Below are 22174 nucleotides of genomic sequence, written 5' to 3'. Positions count from 1 at the left end.
TTTATTTCCGTCACGTTAAGCGGTATTGCGTGTGGTTTTCTCCGTGCAGATTCTTTGTGTCCCTGGTTTTAGGATGAAATTAGAACGTCTGGCTAAATATTGGGGTGATCTGTCCTGACACCAGTACTCAACAGCGATGTTTTTATTTTCCTATTAGCCTAGCATTTACAAGCAGAGCAAGTTAAGCTGCGAGTGGACTCCAGTTGGCTCGGCTCTCTTAGGTGAAGGGCGGGCACATTGCTTTTTTGTGGGCATGGGGCATGTATGTTGTATTGAATTCCAAAGTTAAATTTTAAAAAGAGAGAGAAACAAATAAAGATATGACAGGAGTAAGGAACACACGCTGTTCAAAAGATTATTATTATTATTATTATTATTATTATTATTATTATTATTATTATTATTATTATTATTATTATTATTATTATTCCACTCAGACCTTGCGGTTGTTCCTGGGCACTTTAAATAAACATGATTGATTGATTGATTAATTGATTGATTGATTGATTCATTCATTCATTCATTGTGATTATTAAAGCGGGAGTGTGCCTAGGCAATCGCTCTGATCGCATTATGCATCTGGGAGGTACTACTCGAAATTAAAGTTCGTGACTTTGATCCGTTCGGTGGATTTGGTGACACTCAAGTTGCTGCCCTAAACTTCAATTTCATCTACAATCTAATTCTGATCATGTTGAATTGCTTTATTGTTAGTCGCTTCCGATGAGGTCAGCTATGATGATGACGATGATAAAATATATTTATTGAGGGATGGCTCGAAGGTCTATTAAGGTCAGCTATAACAGGGGCATCTTCGTTAACCTACACTGAAATCGTTTTTTCCGGCAGTTTTGTCGCAATGGCTGTCATTCTGCCCAAATAGATTGCGTTCTCCGCAATAAATCAATGCAGGGCTAGGATAATGTTATTGATTGAATGCGCTGGATCGAACGGTCTTCGTGCCTACGCGCGCGTTTACCGCATTTACAGCCATTCAGTTTATTCTTTTTAATACGTTGTTCGGCGTCAGGAGCCCGTGATTTTTTTACTCGCACACACACAGCACTTGCAGACAGCGTACGTACAATTTTATTTACCCTGACTTTCGATTATTCTTACATGCGGTTCATACAGTTGGTTCAGACCCGCTCGCGCCATCTACCAGGGTTGTTTCCAAACAAAAGTTCATGCAATAGCGCCCTCTCTGCTCCATCTCTGCTCAACCGAGAAAAACGAAACCAAAACAAATGCCGACACGTGGAACCAGCGATAGCGGCTGGCTTTGCCGGTCATGTGCACAACGTGTCCAATGGTGGCCCTCGTTTCGCCGGCGGCGGCGTTGTCGCCAATGTTTTCGTCTTGTTTTCATCAATGATGTGACCCGCCCGACTAGGTGCCGGCTGCAAAAGCGGCCTTGGCGGTTTAGTAAACGCCTAGTCTGCGTAGTCTGGAGGTATTGAGCCAAAACACTTGACGCGATCGGAGTTCAAGCGTGCAGGCGCCTGTAGACAGCCACCCTAGCTTCGAGACCCAGGGTCCATTGGAAAAGTACTCTCAGGTGCACACTTGAAGTGAAATAAGGCGTCACTACATCAACTATGGCCGGTGCCAAGGCCGACAATCTGTCTGCTGTGCTTTACAAGAAGGACGATCTCCGATTGGTACGTGTTTCATGCTAATTTGGGTGCGATTTACCAGCAGTGCGCTGCTGATAATTTATAATTCTCTTGTCAGTCTCATACTAGAAATTCCATGCTTTCTCCCTTGCATTCCAGGAACAACGACCGATACCAGAGCCTGGCGATAACGGTACGGCATTTGGTGCTTGCTCAACAAGCCTTCGTTTTCCTAAATTACGCTAAGGCACTGCCGAACATTCTGTGGAGTAAATGGTATATTGCGCCACCTAAGATTTTCTTCTTTTTTCCTGCTTTCGAAATCGCATGCGCACGTATAACACCACATCCGTACTTCGTATATTCTATTGCGTCACTGCATTTATAACCAATAGTAGCCGTTAAACGGCGCGTGGACAGTCATTGGTATGGATTGGTGAATTCCCTTCTCTAACCATCCAATACCATAAGAAGCACAGCTGTGCAAGCCGAAAGTTTGGCAAATCTACTTACCCCTGCAGACGGCAACATCAATCTGGTGTAATATGATGCCTCTACTTCATTGGGGTGACTGTAATAGATATTACTTATTTGGAGTTATGTGCATGAGCACCACAGCAACTAATGTGATGCAGAATGTACATATTGTTGAATGTTTCATCAGCTTTAGCTTCCTTACTATACCTCAATAGCTGTCAGTGAGTGCTTACAAATAGCACCAAAACAACACTTTGGCATTTTGTTTACCATCTGAACATATACAGTGAACTACATATCTATTCTAACAATCTTGAAAACAGATGTTGCGTGCCAATGCTGACTTTTTGCTAAGATATTGCTGCAGAACTTAATTTCTTGGTGCACATTGTTTAGGAAAACACTTGGCCCTGTTGCGTGTCTGCTTTATTCAACAAAATAATAATAAACATCATCATCGTATGTGTTTCGTTGTTGAAGAAGCAAGCTGCTGTAGAAATGTGGACTGGTTCTGGTTTTCTGACGGCATAAGAACCCGGGAAAACTAGACAAACAAGTGTACCAAAAAAATACAATCTTGTTTCAAAATTTTTGCGAGACCAAATCAGGCACCAAGCATGCCTTCTTAATGTTGTTGGATTAAAAACACTGGCTATACTGTATTCCGCTGTTACGGCTATCTTACTGTGATTGGGACATTTGAAAAACGGAAGTAGTTTTGAGCATTATATGTCCCCTTATAATTGAATTGTTGCATGAATCGTGCAACAATTTGTGCTCAGAGGAGGCACGAATTGAGACGCATATTAGCCACACAAACACACTAGGCCTCCCAGTCAAGTCAGCCTCCCAGTCCTGTCATCATCCACTTCTTCCTCTTGATGCTGGGCCACAACACCAGGTGGTAGTATGAGTTGTTGTGAACAGATCGGCTTCAGGCTTTTATCTTGATCTCGTTTTTCGAAGTGAGATCAGGATGCCTTAGAACGCGAAGTTATAAAGTGAGCTACACGAAGGAAGAAGAAGCATGTGCTTGCTGCGGTAAAGCTAGGGAAACGATGAAACATGTTTTATTAGAATGTGAAGATGAATGAAGAATGTGAAGACCCAGCTGTCGATTTACGCACCGCTGGCCTCCTTGAAGCCCGTGGGTTCAGGGATAGCAAGGGGAAAGTAAACATCTCTGCGATAGAGATTAGTAAAAGGCGACTGGAGAGCTGGTGGCAGAAAAGTAGGGAAACCACAAACAATGGAGGCATGCAAAAACAAAGCTCCCAATGGTGGTTCAAAAAGTTTGATGCTGGGAATTCTTTGTGTGTTCAATATATATATAAGTAGGACATTAGGCAAAATAAGACCAAAAGCTTGGTAGCAGAACCCACCGCCCCATTTCAAAGGGGATGCTCATAGCATCCATCCATCCATCCATCCATCTAACACTTTCTATTGCAACGACTGTGGCTTCTATGGCAACAAAAGTAACAGCGGCCTGCCGTGATGTCACAGATGTCCAAATACAGGTGCATTCAGTCGGCATCTGTGGCTCGGACGTGCACTACTGGACACGCGGAGCCATCGGCAACTTCATCGTGCGCGAGCCAATGGTACTCGGCCATGAAAGCAGCGGCACCGTGGTGAAAACTGGCAAGAATGTTACGCACTTGAAGCCAGGTAAGCAACTTTGCATGTCCAAGATCAACTTGCTGTAGTACACTTGTGTGTTCGCCTTACACATTACACAGCTCAGTGAAAAATAGCATGCATGACATTTGAGGTATCACGGAGAAGCATAGGCTTTCCAGCAGATATTGTAATATACTGGGAGAATGCCAGCAAACTTGAAAAAGGAAAAAATCGGTACTGGGGGGGGGGTTCGGTTTGTCTATGCCTGCAGGCATAGACAGACAAACCGACAGTAAGGAAGCCACCTTCCTGTCACTTTGTCTATGTCCGCCTCTCAATTTTCTCCCTTTTTCAAGTTTGCTATGCATTCTCTTAGTATAACCATGTACCAACTATCCCACCAAGTCAGTCTCATGAGCTATTGTAATACCAATCAGCCGACAATGTAATGCCTACAGTGCTTACTAAACTCATGGAAATGCGCACATAAGCATGTGCAGTTTTGAGGAATGTAATCCAATGCTGCTACTGAACATTTTTTAAGGCAGCCATGAGAAGGCAGAATTGTTTAAATGAGACAATACAAGGCCTGTTTGAAGAAAAGTATCTGATCTACTTAATCATTTTAAATACAACTACAGGGCGCAGGTTGGCCACACTGTGCAGCATGTGAGGGGGGTCCGTGATATGTTTACCCTGCAGGTGGCATGACCTTTACTTGCGTCTGCTGTTGCGCAGGACCAGTTGTGTTGAATACTGTCGTCTCATCTCAGCGCAATTTTAAGTGATAGACAATGATGGAGTGGATTGTACAAGGATACCGCATAAATGTATGTGCAAAGCTGGGTAATAGCCAAGCAGAAGCAATTCGGAAGATTAAAATACTAGCATTTGGAGATGGATGCAACAGACACAAAGTAATAAAAAATGTGATGCAACCACCACCAGGAAGGCCAAACATCCGTTGAAAGCGAGCCACGCTTTGGAAGGCTATCGACAAGCCATTGTAATGTCATTCCTTGTGAAGTACAAACCTTGGTAATGCAAGACTATCGATTACCTGTGAGAGAAATTGCTCAGCTGGTGGATAGCAACAAAGGTGCACAATTTGGGCATGCAGGGTGTGCCTGCAAAGTTAGTGCCCAGGAAGAATTCAAAGACCTGGCAACTGTATCAGGATAATGCCTCTGTTCATGCAGCTCATGCGATTGTCCTTTTTGGCAATGCACACTGTGATCCGTGAAGGTCCTTACTCTCCATACATGGCCTCAGGTGAGTTTTGGCTATTCCTGAAAATGAAAGGTGTCTGGAAGGAAAACATCTTCAAGCCTGAGAAGACATCAAGTGTAATGCAACGGCTGCCCTAACAGCACTTCCCAAGGAGGTGTCCCAGGAATGTTTAGAAAAGCGGAAGGATCGTGGGACTCAGTGTGCGTAAGCTGGAGGGAACTACTTTCAAGGGGATGAGGGCAATGAAATTGCCATGCGACGCGCTTTTTCTGTGGAGGGGAGCATGGTCGAATACTTCTAAGACATGCCTTGTATATGTCACATTTGATGATTCTGGGCAATTATGTCTCGGGTCTTTCTCTGGATGCAGAAGCTGCTTTTAGATTTCCTTTTTCTTGCAATCAGCCGCACATGTCGTGTTTGTGGTCATCCCGCCACTCACCAGGTGATCGTGTGGCAATCGAACCTGGGGTGCCATGTCGTAAATGCAACTTCTGCAAGGGTGGCCGATACAACTTGTGTCCCGATGTCGTCTTCTGTGCCACACCACCACATCACGGGACGCTCACTCGGTTCTACACGCATGCTGCTGACTTCTGCTACCAGTCAGTGCCTTTTGCTTGCATAGCTCTTATCGTTTGTTAACGATTCACTAGCGCCCCCATGTGGGCACACATTTTCGGTTGTGGTGTAGTGTACCTTGGTGAAGAGGGGTGTCACGTGTAGCTTTTGTTGACGAAGCATTCGGTACGCCTGTGTGGCAACTGTTTGGTATGTGTGGCCCAATAATGTAACCTTATAGTATTAAATCTTCAGGCACCTCCTGTTAGAGCTCCATGTGTCACTGTCAAACGAAACGACACATAATTAAAGCAAATAATAAGTACAACTAGAGTGATAGATTGCAGTGCTCAGAATGGTCTCAGGATTTGCCCTGCGCCAATTCGATGACCGAGTTGCTGAGGAGGTGGCAACTGGAGATGGCACATATTTCACAAATGCAGCAGACCGCCCTAAGAAATGGGTGCAAATATCCCATCTACAGTGAGGCAGTGTGCGCGGGTCCTGTGCTACACAGGCAGTCTTTGAGGTCATGCTGCTGCTGCTCACAGCAAGTCTGAGGGCTGCAAACGGGGACAGCGCTATCCTAAAAGTAGCATCGACAGAGTAGTGCAAAGAGGTGTCATCAGTGCATTCTTTTCTGAAAAACCTTGAATTAAATCGGCCAACTTGCATCTTTTTTCATGTTTAAATGCAGCGTAATTGACCTTACAATTATTGGTTGACTACTACTTGCCAACCGTAATGGACATATTTTATTTTATTTATTTATTTGAACATACTGCTAGCCTCTCCATTTGAGGCTGCTGCAGGAAAGGGGCAGGATACATATTCAAGAGAATACAGTTCAAGTAGGTGCGGACCTAAATAAGTTCAGTTGAATAAGGCAGTACATATGCACTCTATATTCAAGATACAAATGCTATAAAAGGATGAGGAAAATAATCTGTTTAGGGAATAATCTGCTTTTATTATAACATCATTGTAATAATAACAATTATTATTTATTGTTACAATTCATTGACAAGAAAGAAACTACGGAAAGGTGGGCAAAAAGTGTTATGCACACTTAACTAAGACCTGCCCACTGGTAAGCTGGCCTACTGGCATACCGGTTAGCTGGGGAGCTGGTTCCATATTCTAACAGTGGTGGTGGCCAACCTTCTCCCATGTTTATGTCTGTTTCTCACTTGCAAATGTTCTGTTCCTGTTATGCCATTTTGCACACTAGATTTGCACAATGTTTGCCTTAAAGGCCAAATGCAATGAAATTGTGGACCCCGTACAAAGCCTAGTTGCACTGGCAATGCAGGCTTGTTGATATGGCATCTTGGAGTACTGTTGAAGTGCGTGCAGACGAGGACGTGAGAAGGCACATGAAAGACAGACACGGTGTGCCTTCTAAAAGACACAGGCACACATGTGCCTTCTTGCGTCCTCATCTGTATGTGCTACAATAGTACTTCTAGTTGCAGATAGTGTAGATATTGTGTTTGAAGTACAAGTGGATGCATCACGAAAAGCTCGCAGAATTAGACGTTTTTGATTCCTAAACTGAAAAAAAAAAAAATTTAATGCTGCCGTTGCCACTCACCAGAAGCAATACACAACCAAGAATGCGTGGCTTCTCAGCATGACCTCCGAGACTAGGGGGCTGAACTATTTCAGAGGTGGCATGCTGGGATTTACGTGACATCTGCTAACCATCAGGTGTCTGCGTCGTCTGCTTAGGTGCTGTTTCAAAATTTCGAATAAAGAAATTGTAACATTGCCAGCCCCGCAGCCTTGCCCAGATTTTTTCAATAGTATGAACTACTCAGTTGCAACACATTTAGCCAAAGTGGAATTTCATTGTAGCTGGCTCAAAGTGTGTCCGTTTGAAGGGCCCCTCACTAGGTTTGGCCATTGTAAACAAACAAGTGTAGCGCATACATGACGTGCTGACAATTGTGGCTGCAAATTATTACGACGCTGCGCGCCACGAAAACAGCTGAAATTTCAAACCAAACGCCGCACACCTTCCCTCTCAAGGAAGCCCGCTCCCAGCCAGGGAGTCACGGTCACCAGCACAAATACCTCATAGCAGTGTCTTCTTACTCACCATCTAGTGATGGTGAGTAATATCATATCATCCAATATGGAAATTCGCAACGCTGCAAATCTGGAAGAGAAGTAAAAGAAGAAGGCCAGGGCTTGATGCCGCACTACTTTTCTCGGCTTCGGTATGGAGAAGGTAGGGAAGTATCTCCACTTGGGGGGGGGGGGGGACGCTACTAGAGGCAGAGGAAGAGAGTGTCTCCATCGTGCAGCGACACTCACCTCCTGGCGGCGTGGTAACGGGATTGTTAATTTCGTCTGGCTCATGCAATAATTAACCGATTTGCAAAATTGTTTTCGGTAGAATGCTCCTTAAATGGTGCATTACAGCTTCCAGTGTACTGTAACCACATTTTGCAATTGCGCTTGTTTAGGGGCCCTTCAAGGAGCCAGCCATTTGTAGCTCTTCAGGTCTTCCCGTTCTTCGTACGGTTTTGTGCATTGCTTGAGCATGAGCCCGTTGCTCAATCTAAGTAAGGTTTGCTCCTTAGACCAATTTGACTGCCTCAGCTGCGGCACGATTTTATGCATCATAACAAAATTGGACGAGAAGGATCTCTGAGCTCATATCCTCGTTTTCTGCAGGTTGCCTGACCACGTGTCTTTTGAAGAAGCCGCTCTGTTGGAGCCGCTGTCAGTGGCAGTTCATGCCTGTCGCAGAGCGCAGCTCCAAATTGGCCAGACGTTGTTGATATGTGGTGCAGGTTCGTCTCTCGCTTTTTATATTTAGGATAATTAGTCAATTAGAGGTACTTGCCGTCGCCTTGGTGGCATTGTAAATGTGCTGTGAACTGAAACAAAAAAAAACGCAATTTACGCAGATGTCACAGTCGCTGTGGTAGCCTCAGTGCTTTTTGCTGTACATTATTCTACTTGGAGCAACTTGAGCAACATGGAATCGAGAAAGACTAGAGACAGACAAGCACGAGCTGCCAGCTGTTTAATGATAGTTCTGGACACATAATGAAAAAGCCTTCCATGCATGCGCAATAGACACTGTGATGAAATAGCCATGTTACTTTTGAATTTCTCATGACATGTCTAAAAACATATTTTTGAAGAATACAATGTAAGAGCTGTATCACTACACAATTCAGACCCTTTCTTTATGACGTAAAATTCTTTCATCAGTGCTTTTATGACCACAGGAAGAGTAACATTGGAAAAAGGAAGCGAATTTAATGTTTCATCTGTAATAAAATGTAGAGTTAGTAGAGAAGTGGATGCAGAATTTATCAGCAAGCAGCAGCGAAGCCCAAACCATCCACAAAAGCTTCTTTTTGGCTGTAAATTCGTATATCTTAGCAGCGGCATAGAAGTAGAGTTCACACTTTAATCTAGCCATACAAAACTTTTTCAAAACTATGGTAAGGCTATCATTTTCCATGAAAAATCCACTAAGGGAGTACTATGTAACACTTATTTTCAGTAATATGTTACGATAAGTTAGGCGACTGATTTATGCTTATGTGCTTCTTGACAAGTATGCAAGTTCCATTTCTCACATATCATTTACTTTGAACATACCAGTACGTCAAGCAATACAGGAAAAAGAAAAACACATGCTGAAAACCGTAGATTGTAGTGATAATCTTTGAAACAATACTAAACAACCTATATGTTGAAAATATCTGCTTTCGATATTTTGCAACAGCAGTAAAAAATATCACACATGCAATTTCCGTACGAAAGACCCTTTTCAGGGCAAACAGGTCAGCAACAATGTCACGGCAAAAAAAAGTATGCAAGTATGTGTGTTATGCAGCATCGGCACTATTTGGCCATACACTGCTCGTTGTACCATAGAAATCACTAATAATTATTATCGTGTTATAGAATGCCCTTTCTGTTGTTCATCTGTGACGTATAACATGCGTAATTGTGCCACACTGTTTCACCTTTAGCATGAAAATGATCACCAATCTATGTGTCTCGCAAACTTGAAGACGACTCTTTTCTGACCATTCAGGGGTCTTGTCAGTTTTTTTTTTTTTTTTTTTTATCAAAGCAGGCTGATTGTAGTCCATTTCATACATATGTAGCAGGCAATGCTACAAGGGCTTGAGAATTCTCTCACTGCTCATATTTGCAACCACAAAAATAGAGCGTCACTTATGACAGAAGGGTATAGGTGTGCGTCAAGTAATTCGATGTAACATTGTGTCATTATATTATGTTTCAAAAGATTTCCAATTGTTGCACATAGACGCCGCAGATATGAACATACCTTAAAACACGCATAAAATACGAACTCGCAATAATACGAGGTGCGATTTGGGGATAGCAGAAAGCAGAAAAAAGTCTCATCTGCATATAATACAAGTACCACAAACTCGGCGAGAACATTTATTTACAAATGAGTAGTGACTGTGCACTTCACTCGTCGTCGTTTGTGGCTGCACTGTCTTTGCACAGTTCCTTTTCCAAGAACTCTTCCCAGGAATAGTCATCATCTGTGCTGTTTAGCGCATTCAAAATGCCGCACTTCTTAAAAGCACAATACTTGCTTGCTGTGCCAGCACATTATGATGGCCAAACCCATGGCTTCTCTAGATGCCGTCTCCTGAACACTAGAGGACAATGAAGATGATGGTAGCCATGTAGCAATAATGAAATCAAAACTTTCAGTCCGATTTCTGGATGAAATTTTCGTTTGGATCTGCATGTAATACGAGGCAGAAATTTGGGACACTAATAATTGGGAAAAAATCCCCGTACCATATGCAAGTTGTTACGCTATTTACCACCAAAGAAACCGAGTGACAAATTTATGCAACCAGCGGCCACACCACACCACATGCGCTCACGACCAAAACATAGCACGTCGCATACCAGAAGCGTGAAAGTGCACCAATTATGCGTCATTTGACCTAACCTTATGTTCACATGTTATAGTTGTATAATCTGTGAAGTAGTTATACCGCAGAAAGCATTGCAGATCAAAAAAACGTGTGCACTGCAAAACGCACCAAGTGTGACTTCTATGACTGCACTACTTACGTAGCTACTGCAGCATTGCCTGATAACTGTATAGTGTAGTATGGTCGAACCTTGATAAAACGAAGTTCTACTTGCAGCGGAAAACTTCCTCATATTGCAAATTTCGCTAATTCGAGGTTTCATTGATTCAATGAAACTGCAGTCGGGAAATAAAAACGGTTCGTTACATCACGAATTTCATTAAATCAAGGTTTGGTATATCGAGGTTCGACTGTATAAGTTAGATTCACAGGATCATGCTGTGCACTTCCTTGTCATTTAATTGACAGCACGTGATGGAATCTTTAACCATTTATCTCTCTCTGATGTTTATTTTATGTGATCAACTAGGTCCCATTGGACTCGTGTGCCTGCTCACAGCCAAAGCCATGGGAGTGAGCCGCGTCATCATGACTGGTGGGTGTACTATATAAATTCTCAACTAATGCAACATGCCCTCTCCTTTCTGTTGTGAACTGAAATTTCCTCTCCTACGTGACACATTCTGACGATTTTGTGAGCAACCACTGTGCATTTCACTTGCAAATGGTTACGCATCGTCCGACTGCAACTCGAGTTGCACCAGAGGGTACAATCTGTTTGCTTGCAGAACCAATGGCATCTGCAATATTTACAATTCGTTTTGATTTTGGCTGCCATTGTGGACAGAATTAATTGAACTGGGCTTGATTTCCAATTTTCACTTGAGGACCTGCCAACAAAAAATTTTTACTTCAATCATAAATCACATAATGGGAAGCAATTTTTTTAGTTTTTTTTTTCTTTTTTTTCATAAATTAATTTGTCAACATTTTTAACATTTTGTGTACTCCGACCTTTGCCTCTAGCTTTTTTTTTTGTTTCTGTACGAAAAACAAACCCAGCTTATAGATTGGTTCATTTATTCATTCATTCCTTTGCACATTCGATCAGTTGACAGCAAATCTGGCTTGTCAGGTTATTTTCTTCTGTTGACATAGACCGGAATGCATGTTCTACTGGGCCGGTATTTTGTAGCGATGCCTTTCCGGTGATAATGCCTTTTTGCGCTTATCGCGCTTTGTCAGTGGTCAAAGCGACGGTCCGCTCGCATTATCAACGGGATCAGCCGGCCGTGAGCGGTGGATGATAAGACTAGCATAGAATAAGTTCTAAAGCATCGCTACAAAATCGCGGCCCTGCTTGCCTGACTCAGCGCTTCTTGAAGCAGCCACTAGATGGCGTGGTGAAGTGTGCAGACGGCATTTGCCCTAGTAGCTTTCATCATTTCACTTTTGTAGCTGTGGTCAATTCTCCTGAAATTAGATTTTCTCTTTCTGGAAAAAGTGTCATTGTACTGAGCCCTTAACACCATACAGTTCAGCAGCATCTGTCACGCACTGTTGTTTGCCAGTTTCAACAGAAACAGGTACATTGCGCGGAAGTTGAAGCCTGTTAAGTAGAGTGCCCAGCTATTGAAACTCGAAACACGTCAGTGTATCGCATTTCAATCGCTGAGTTTCAATCGCTGAGTTTCAATCGCTGAGTTTCAATCGCTGAGTTTCAATCGCCGAGTTTTAACCGGCGAGTTTCAATTGCCGAGCTCAGTCGTTTCAATCGCTGACTGCGTGGGTGCCATCGCTTCTTATGCCATTGTGGGGCACTGGGGACATGGAGCTGATGCATTGTGGTGTACGATGAGAGGGAAAGCCATTGTGATGCATTACGTCTGCATTTGGCCCCAAAGCAATCACCCAACGCTCACCTGTGGTGCAAAAAGCGCTGACAGCCATGTGCTCCGAGTATCACGTTTCAAGAGCTGGACGGCTGTACATTCAACAGGCATGGGGAATTCCAATAAGGAAAGTGCTAGATCACGTGGCCGTGGAAAAAGCCAACAGAAAAAAAAAAACAACAAATGAAATGCTGTAACATTTGTGTCACCAAATAAGTTCAAAGGAAGCTGTTCAAAAGCTTGGATTTCTTGTTCTGTACCGAGGTGTCATTCATTCTTCATGTGAATATCGAATGCTTCCGACAATGCTTGGCATTCGTATGCTTCCTTGGCAGACATCGTAAGCAGCAGACTCGAGGTGGCAAAAACGCTTGGCGCCGACTCCGTCATCAGCGTTGCTTCCAAGACGGTGCAGGACGCTAAGCTAGAAATCTTCTACACAATCGGCGACCTGCCCGAGGTCACCATTGAATGCACCGGCGCCGAGTCATCCACCCAACTTGGCATGGTGGTGAGTGGTCGCAGAAGCAGCAGGTTATCCTGCTACAAAATTTTGAATGAGCCTGGTTTCTTCAGAGCAAATCTAGGTTAATCAAATCGTCATTGTTATGTTTGCTGCACGCACCTGAACGGTTCCTAAAGATGGCAAATCAGTTCTTTGAAAGCTCCCAAGATGGAGGAAGTTTCATGAAAGGGAAAATTGTCATCCACACGACTGTACTATGAAGCTACAAAGATAATCCGTACGGGTTTCTCAGAAAGACATCTTTGCAGTTGAGAAAAAATGATGTCCTGGTTAGAGAATCGAGCCAAGGACCAACGCCTTTCCAGGAGGGTCGCTCTGTCATCTGAGCTAACCTAACCAGGAGGGTAGCGGACCGCAGAGCAAGGCTAAATTGACAACTCAAGCCACTGCAGGGACATTCTGGCGACACTTTTGCCAATTCTGTATCCCTGCAGTGCTTCGAGTTGATTAATTCAACCTTGTGCTCTGCGGTCCGCTACCCTCCTGGTAGGTTAGCTTAGATGACGGAGTGACCGTGCCGAAGAGTCATTGGTCCCGGGTTCAATACCCGAACCGGGATAAGTTTTTCAACTGCAAAGCTTTGCTTCTGAGAAACCTGTTTGGATTTTTTTTATAGCTTCGTGCTACTGTCAGGTGGATGACAATTTTTTCTTTCAGGTTCCCAAGAATGCAAACACATGAACTTTTTTTAACGTTCTTTATAAATGCTGGTTGTGCAAACACTGAATCCAGTTTGTTGTTTCGATATTAGTGCTACTTTGTGTAATTTTTTTGTGGGTTCATTGAATTTCAATTGAGTGATGTGATATCTCTATGCTTTATTCATAAGCACATGTTGTGTAAGCATTTGTGAGGCTTGGAAATTCTTGCCAACCAGAAGTGCATGTATGAGGGAATGAGAAAACAAGACTGAAGTGTTATGTTTTCTGGTGTTGCCATTTGCACTTCTTAGTGAGTCATTACAGCACAATGCGGGAGCAGTGAAGTGGCTTGCCTTGTTTAATTGATTGATTGATTGACTGATTGATTGATTGGTTTCCTAAGGGAAGCTTAGGCGTTGCATTGGTTTGGTATGTGTATCTTTACTATATGAGAAATTTGGTCCTCATTTTCTTCATTCATAATCATGTCGATTTTTATCATCGAAGTAAGAATTTATTGCTACAATACTTACCAGTCGAAATAAAGTTTTCCAGTTGAAATTAAATTGGTGTTGCTGATGACGTGATTGCACATTAATGGCATGTTTTCTTTCTTTCATTCTTTTGCGTGTACTGCGTCACTTTTCATTGTTTATTCCACCACCACAATACAGAAGTTGGTACCTCTCCTGTTCTCTTATTTTTTCATGTCCTTTGGACTGCTCAACTATACTACATAAGCTTTTTTGAAATCACTGAACTCTAAACTGCCCACATTCATAGTTATGCGTGCTTTCTGCAGGCCACAAAATCTGGAGGCACTCTGGTTCTTGTTGGCATGGGACCAAACGAAGTGAAGGTGCCCTTGGTGGATGCCGCCTGCCGTGAAATCGACATCCGTGGAATCTTCCGTTACGCGAACTGGTAAGTATGTCGTCCGCGGCTATGAAGTTTTCACATGTTGGGTTTAGCACTCTTTCGAGTTAAATTCTGTTTGTAGATTGTGGTTTTTGCAATAGCAAAACAACCACTTTTACCGCGAGAACGAGGCTTGGCAAGCCTGAGCTGACGTAAAAACAAGACGGGAGACAGCACCACCCCGAAGTTCCTGCCCCAGCTTGTCATTACTAGAGCCTTTTCATCCACGTGCCACCATCGCTTTTGCTGAGTAGCGCCAACCTTTGATGTGCACCACTGTTCCCTGATTTGTCGCTTGCACCGTTTCCGTTTCTGCTTCCGCAATTTCCATTTTCGATCGTTACGCATACAGGATTTCCGGTTCCTGAATTTTCGCTTGTTGCACGCTTGCGTGTCTACACAACAGTCACAGAGGACAGTGACGTCGCATTCACTTGGAATCATCATACCCGCCAATGGCATTAAAGGGCGGAAAGCACAGCAAGGGTTTAAAGCGTTGCATAATGCTGGTTTCCGAAAGTGAGCTTCACGGCACTACAGTGGCGTTATGCAGTCAAGCATACATAATATATTGCGTTGAAGCATGCCAAGAGTACGAAGGGGACTACTGTCCCTTAATTATACACGTGTGCAATTGCTGTTTATCACCGTACAAGCACCGAGACGCCTAGCAAGTGTCCTGGCAGGTCTTTAAGGCTATTTCTGATGTGGCTGTGGCGATTTGAGCCCTTGAGAGCAGTTAAAAGCATGCATTTGTTTTTTTCGGACGTTTTCTGTAGTCCGAAATCCGTGACACCACACTGACGTACGGCCGCTCAGGTTTCTGTGCGAAATCCAAGAAACAGAAGCTTCAACTTCCATGCTCTCCAGGAATATTCAACCTCATTTTTCCACAAAGTAAATGAAAATGCAGTAGTGAAAGACTATTTTTACCGGACAAAATTGGTTCAATGTTGATCTATACCTGGCTGTAGTGGCTATGACGTTCTGCTGCCATCTAGGTGACAAGGTCGATACCCGGTGGTGGCAGCTGCATTCAGTCTTGCCCACATTATAACTCTCAGAAAATAAAATACACCGGAGTTTACCAACCATTGCCTATATGCCATGGAGCCACAGATGCAATTACAACTGTTACCGGGTTTTAGCCGACGAGAAGAAACATTACAGTGCTGCCTGCAAATAGGAGTTTCTTTTACAAACACCTATTCATTGCTAATTGGAATGGTGGACAGTGCCAATTGCAGCACATGTGGTGTTGAGGAAACCACCAGACATCTCTTATGTGACTGCCCCCGATACGAAGATAAGAGGAGTGCCCTTTGGGCGACAGGCCTTTTACGGAGGAGAAGATTCTGTGCCCGTGGCCTTGCATGTCTATGTGCAGGGCTACAAAGGCGCTGCTGCATTTTCTGAGGTGCACTGGACAGACTGCCTGTGACGAAACTCAGCTATGAACGCTTGGCTGTGTAACTCTGCAGGGTGTGAACTTCTCTTTTCTTTCTCCTCTTTCAATCCCTTCTCCCCCTTCCCCAGTGCAGGGTAGCCTACCGGGATCAGCCTGGTTAACCTCCCTGCCTTTCCCTTATGACTTCTCTCTCTCCCTCAGTGGTGACGAAATGCAGAAATGCAAGTCTTTTGCTTCACGTTAAAAAATCGCCCTGGTGGCCAAAATTAGTCCAGAAACCCCCCACTATGGTGTCCTTCATTGCCTAATGTGCCCCCCAGTTGCTGTACAATAAACCCTACAGAAAAAAATATGTTTTGCCCTATAGTGCCCCTTTGAGCTCGTGGCCCGAGGGGGGCTTTGGGACACAAGTAACCCTGCCGATAAGCATGTCTCGGCGTGATTGTAGTTATCGCCACTTTCTTAAAGTCAGCTTTGCCGCAACACAGCCGTGTTATGCGGCGAAGCACGCCTAAACCATTGCGGTGAAGCATATTGAGTAACGGGGCCACTGTCACAGAATGTAGTACGATGTGTCTTTGCATGCACACATGCACAGTTTCCTGTCACAGTGTGAGCGTTGAAACTGCACTTGCGGCCGTGCAGAGCTCTTTCTGACGTTTGATAGCTCTTTCTGTGGCAATTTGCAGCCTTCCTCACTGTTACGTTTTCCTGCTCCCATACATTTCTGTGGGCGCATACTTCGTGTTATTTCGATCTCAAAATTGGTCTTCACCAAATAATTCGAACTTGACTGGTCAGCTTTGCTGCAATACAGCCGTGTTATGCGGCGAAGTATACGCAAGTATATCGTGGTGAAGCATACCAAGAATGGAAAGGGGCCACTGTGACGGGACATAGTACGTTTATTAATTATACATGCATGCACGCGCCATCTCCGGTCACAGTACGAACACCTAGACACATAGTAAGCATACTGGCAGCCATTCAGAGCTGTTTCTCACCTTGCTGTGGCGATTTGAGCCCTCGTTTTGCCTGCCATGTGTCTCGTATACAAGACCATTAACGGGGACTAGTACGCATTCCTTAATTGTGTGTGCACGCGTTGTGCACTGAGAAGTGGAGAAAAACCATCTGGTGTTTTGAGAAAGCTAGCAAAAAGGAATGCGGTAAGATGAATGAACTGGGAAAGTCAAGGGGATATTTAAAGCCAACAAAAGAGCAGCGTTTTTTCTATAGCTCTGAAGGCAGGGTAAACTTATTAGTCTCGGTGCTCATACAGTGACCGGAGACTGCGCATGTGCGTGTGTAAGTTAAGGAACAAGTGCTATGTCCCGTAACAGTGGTAACTTTTCCCGCTTTGGAGCTTCACTGCATAACACGGCTGTACTGCGGCGAAGCTAACTTAAGCAAGTACTGTGAAGTGAATTAACGGCATGTTTTGAAGTTCTTTCTGCCTTTTGTTTAATTCGACCAGTTTTGTCTGCCTGTCAGGACCGAATTAATGGAAATCGAATTTACATTAACTGCGTAGCATTCAAGCTGTAGATAGAAAGGCACACAAAGCTTGTGTGTCCGTACTATTTTTCGCAGTTACCCCACGGCACTCACCATGGTCGCTTCGGGCAAAGTGAATGTCAAGCCTCTGGTAACTCATCGCTTCAAGCTTGCATCTGCGGTTGAAGCCTTCGAGACAGCCAAGACGGGTGCTGGCGGGGCCATCAAAGTGGTGATCGACTGCAGCTCCTAATGATGTCCTTGTCCAACTGCAGTTCTGACGACACTTCTTTCCACGATCGAGGTCCTTACGGTCGTATTGGCAGTGCAGCGTGAGCTGCGGGCATTTTGTTTTTCTGCAATTTGTTTTTCTTGCGCTTCACGCAGCACAATTTAAAAAAAGAGGAACGGCGTTACGCAAAGCAAACCTAGTGCGTATTGTTTCCAGTACAGTGGAGTAGCTGCCAGTAATTTTTGTGTTACTGAGATTTAATTAGTTAATTGTAATTAATTATCTAACTCGAGAAATACTGCCCTAATTATCAAAGTTTCAATGAGAAAAACTCCCAATACAGCTTTCTGTTGCTCAATACTTGCTACATAAATGTGTTTTTCAGAGTATAAAGAAGCCTGCGAATACTCGCAGAATTGCCGCGCGACTGGCCGCTCGAGGCACTTTGCATGTATTCGCGGGCTTCTGTCAACAAATGGCATTGTTGGAATAAACACTGTATTCAGTAACATAGAATGTCATGATCCAAATAGCGATTTTCGAAGCTTTTCTTGCAACAAGAACAAAGCATGGCATTGACACTTATAAAACCAAGCATGCGCACTTTGGTAGTGCACAGCAACTAGTACTTTGTATTTGTCTATTCCTTCTGCAGAATGTGATAACACTTGATTACTATCAGAGGGGCCAACTTGAATGCCATAAATAGTTTTTGAGTATGGTACATAGTTTTCTTTGAATGATACTTAATACATTATGTAATACATGCTACAAAAGTTTTATGCTTACAAAATCATACATAAGAAAAGGAGACCTACGTTGAACAGTTGAATGCAGCCATGTTTACACTTTTGCTAAATATACTTTATGGAGTAGTATGTTGCTTTGCTTCAAGTGTTTTAACATACTCGGCCATATATCTCACTAGAAGTACATTATACGTGATAAAAACATGGTCTGTATGTGAATGTGATAAGGGCATGATGAATAAAGACATGAGCTCAGTTTGCATTGCTTTCGAGATGGTTTTAGTTGCAGCATGTAAGAAGCACACATCTTGCAAGCTTTATGCACAAGTTTATTTACATACATGACTAGCCAACCACGTAAAACTTTACACACGTTAACAAGACACTTTGTAAAGGCATAAAAATGCACCACGTGAAATTCGGGCGCTGGCATAACAGAAGACTTGCACAATACAAGAAAGGCACACTAAAGAAAGGCTTTCATTGTGTTATATACCCCAAGATGAGATTGCAAGGCGGTTTTTCTGCATAGCCTCTGGCAGAGAGTAACGATGGGCCATTTACGTTGAAAAGTAGTGCTTCCCACTATGATAATGCAAAATGGTGCAATTGCATTAAGACTGTATTGAAAAGGCTACTGCACCCTTCTTTTGTGGACAGCACACCAAGTGTGACTGGGTAGATGGAACCAACTTGGCATAACACACAATTGCAATGGCTGGAATAGCCACAAGACACTGCAGTACCTTAGTGACTATTGCATTGCGCTGCTGAGCTTAAGGTCCCAAAAACGCCCATGTCCTTGCATTGTAGTGCACGGTTAAAGAAACCCAGGTGGTCAAAATTAATCCAAAGCCCTCCACTACGGCGTGCCTCGTAATCAGAACTGGTTTTGGCACGTAAAACCCCAGAAAGAAGAAGGTTATGGGTTCAATGCCTGCTGTGGTGGACGCATTTCGATAGGGGCACAATGCAAAGACGCTCGTGCACATTTAGGTTTAAAAGCATGGTAAAGAACGCCAGGTGGTCAAAATGAACCCTGGGGTCCCCCAACGGCATGCCTCATAATCAGATTGTGATTTTTGGCACGAAAAACCCCAGAATTTGGAGCGCGCAATGTTTGGCCACCTGGTGGCGGGAGAGATCATCAATCGAATGACGTTAAGTACAAACTGTGCACTCTAGCACTTGGCTGTTTTGCGTGGATCATCATGGGAGTCACACCAACACTTTCCACGTCATGAAATGCACAAACTGTGCATATGTGCACCATTTAGAAACATGGCTACACTAATACAAGCCGGGAAAACTGTCTTGCAGGAAAGCTAACTTTACAGTTCGGAAGGAAGTTTAGAATGTGGTTGGCAAATTCGTCAGACGGTGTTGCACTACCTCTACTCATTAACTTTGAATGTGACCACTGCTGAGTGACCACCAGATGAGTGCCAAGATGCTCGCACATGCACTCTTATGCACTTGTGTAGCAAACAAAGGTGGTGAATTGTTAGAGTGACTAAAGGTAAACAAGAAGAAAGAGGAATCGGACTTGGACTAGATTACTGTTCTAAAATAAATGTGTCACTATAGCCAGGTACAGAGCTCCCTTAACCCTTTCAGATGCCATGTACACAACTGTGTATATTGGGAACTTGCACCTTCTACTCTGAGCCAATTTTGCAATTTGAGCTGAATTCTCCACTCTTTGTTTTGCAAATGTGGACTGAACTAGGCCATACAGCCAACGCAAATAAAACTAATGTGCAAATATTCAGCATGGTAGCACGCAATTTGGCACCATTACAAATAAGCTATCTTTCTAATTTGTTTCAGCATTTTCGAAATTGTCTACAGCTTTTTAAAAAGGTTACCCGCTGATACAACAATCGTAAGAGTGCCTCTTACTCAAATTACAACACCCGCACACACGCGGTGTCCACTCAGTGTCCGAATTAGTGCATGGTCACAAATATGTACAAAGCATTATGGTGGGAAACGTTTGGAACGTTCAGTCGACGAAGTGCGGAGGCAGGGATACACTCGGCTAGCTAGAGAACTGCTCAGCTCCTAGAGTTGGTTGCGCTGCCTTCTTTCTCGTTTTATGAGAACAAACTTGACAACCTGAACAAGTAAGCTGTCCAGCCGTCTATGGATGGCCCCAAGGTGAACCTAAAGTGTTTTAGGGAAATGCAGGAATACAGTTAAACCTGGATATAACGAAATTGACAAATTCCCGAAAAACTTCGTTATAAAGAGGATTTCGTTATATGCACGTTCGGCACGAAAATTCAAAAAGAAACGCTTACCAGTATTTACTCGATTCTAAATCGCCCTCAATTGTAACGCGCACCCATTTTCCATTTTCGTCGAAGCACTCATCCTTGAAATGTCACACCAGGTACCGGATGTGTGGACGCGTGTCGTTTCGCACAAGCGCGAGGCATCGGAAACAAAAAGCAAGCGTCACGATGGCGTCGTAGCGTCGTAAACCCCGCTGTTACGTTCCCGGGGGCTGCGTTTTCCCGGCTGTTACGTCGTTTTCGGCCGGTCCTGGCACAGCTCCCATAGAACCCAATGCATTGGTAACTCCGCAGTTGTGTCGCAACTGTGGGACCGTTCCGGCACCATACGTTGCGAACTGCCACACCGCGCCGGCCCGAGCGGCCATTTTGACTTTTCATGTCGCTTGGCTTGGTGGCTTGACGATGGCACTGGCCGCCCAAAGTGCCAGGGGCGACCAACTATGACGTATTTTCGGTTTCCGCCAGCAAAAGTATGGCCCTTGAGATCCGTATTTGCTAGATAAAGATGGAGTCTAAGACGCGTTGTGGCCCTAAAATTGGTTTTGGCTCATAGATATTCTGTATAAAGTCCAAGGGCGATAACGCAGTCGCCGACGACCGCATCTAAATCTTGCGCACACAAGAAAAGCAGGGAGGGAGCGCGCCTTCTTCCGTTGCGCTCGAGGCACCGGCAAGGGAGCGAGGGGGGAGGGATAGCGGGGTGGCGTTGTACTGTACTCTGGCATCAACTGCGTACTACGCGGCGGCGCGCGGGCCGTATCTTGAATGCGATCTGCGTTGGGGCAGAGTCTAGCAGTGTAGGTGCGTCGGTGGCTCGTAGCTTTGTGCGTGCTGTGTTCTTGGCGCTCAGTTTGCGTTGAAGCGATAGACAACAGCACGAAGGTCATTTCGCTCGCTTCTCCAGCGGCGCTTCCACACGCCGCCAGCGTTTGACAGCGCGTGTCCGCGCTCATCGAGTGTCATGTGTCACAGCGTGTACCAGCGCATCGGCAACATCAACTGGAAAAGGAGAGAGTGCCGGCTTGGCGGACTAGGCCAGCTGCAGCAAGCGGCAGGATCAGGTTTGTATGAAGGGAGGGAGAAAGGCTCACGCCCACCTCGCACACGCACGCACGCACGCACACGTGCGCTCGCTTCGCAGTCTGTCGTGGCTGAGAAGGTGCTTCCGGTTGCCGCTCGCGCAAAAATGACAAAATTTGGGGCGAAATCTCTAGGTTGTCGGAGGGGAAAATTCGTTAAATCGAGGGGGTCTCCCGCTGCCACTCCGTTACGTAGAGGTCTCAAATACATGTGCTTCTATGAAGTAACGGCGGGGAATAGAAAAACTTCGTTATATCCATGAATTCGTTATATGGAGGTTCGTTATAAGCAGGTTTAACTGTACTTACAGCAGAACCATCAAGTTCAGTGTTTGGACCTGGGCACTTGCTGACTGCATACAATACATAACGCTTACAGGGCGGGTGTTGTTGCCAGCAAGTGGGGCATAGAGAATCTTCTTTGAAGCCTCAGTGCGAAGGGAAGACTTCTTTACTGTGACAGGCCAAATGACATTTCCTCTCTACTTTGTTGCTCATCGCTGGGTAGAAAATGTTGTTGTGATTGA

The 22174-nt window shown here is 44.3% G+C and overlaps 1 protein-coding gene across 1 annotated transcript; it reads left to right on the top strand.

The window, feature by feature from the left end:
• The first annotated feature begins 1308 nt into the window (after positions 1-1308).
• LOC119466259 (sorbitol dehydrogenase) lies at positions 1309-18526 on the top strand. Its single transcript, XM_037726736.2, has 9 exons — positions 1309-1661; positions 1776-1809; positions 3600-3764; positions 5392-5551; positions 8190-8308; positions 10935-11000; positions 12633-12808; positions 14267-14388; positions 17384-18526. The coding sequence occupies exons 1-9, from the start codon at positions 1599-1601 to the stop codon at positions 17538-17540; spliced, it is 1062 nt and encodes a 353-aa protein (XP_037582664.1). The 5' UTR covers positions 1309-1598; the 3' UTR covers positions 17541-18526.
• The last annotated feature ends 3648 nt before the right edge of the window (positions 18527-22174 follow it).

The sequence above is a fragment of the Dermacentor silvarum genome, chromosome 10, assembly GCF_013339745.2.
Source record: "Dermacentor silvarum isolate Dsil-2018 chromosome 10, BIME_Dsil_1.4, whole genome shotgun sequence".
Taxonomy (NCBI): Eukaryota; Metazoa; Arthropoda; class Arachnida; order Ixodida; family Ixodidae; genus Dermacentor; species Dermacentor silvarum.
This window is presented reverse-complemented; position numbering and strand designations above follow the sequence as displayed.

Excerpts from the sequence above, each read along its gene's own strand:
- LOC119466259 (XM_037726736.2), top strand. The coding sequence starts at position 1,599 with ATGGCCGGTGCCAAGGCCGACAATCTGTCTGCTGTGCTTTACAAGAAG. Across the intron at positions 1,810-3,599 it reads ACCAGAGCCTGGCGATAACG|ATGTCCAAATACAGGTGCAT; the intron begins GTACGGCATTTG and ends GTGATGTCACAG. Across the intron at positions 3,765-5,391 it reads TGTTACGCACTTGAAGCCAG|GTGATCGTGTGGCAATCGAA; the intron begins GTAAGCAACTTT and ends GCCACTCACCAG.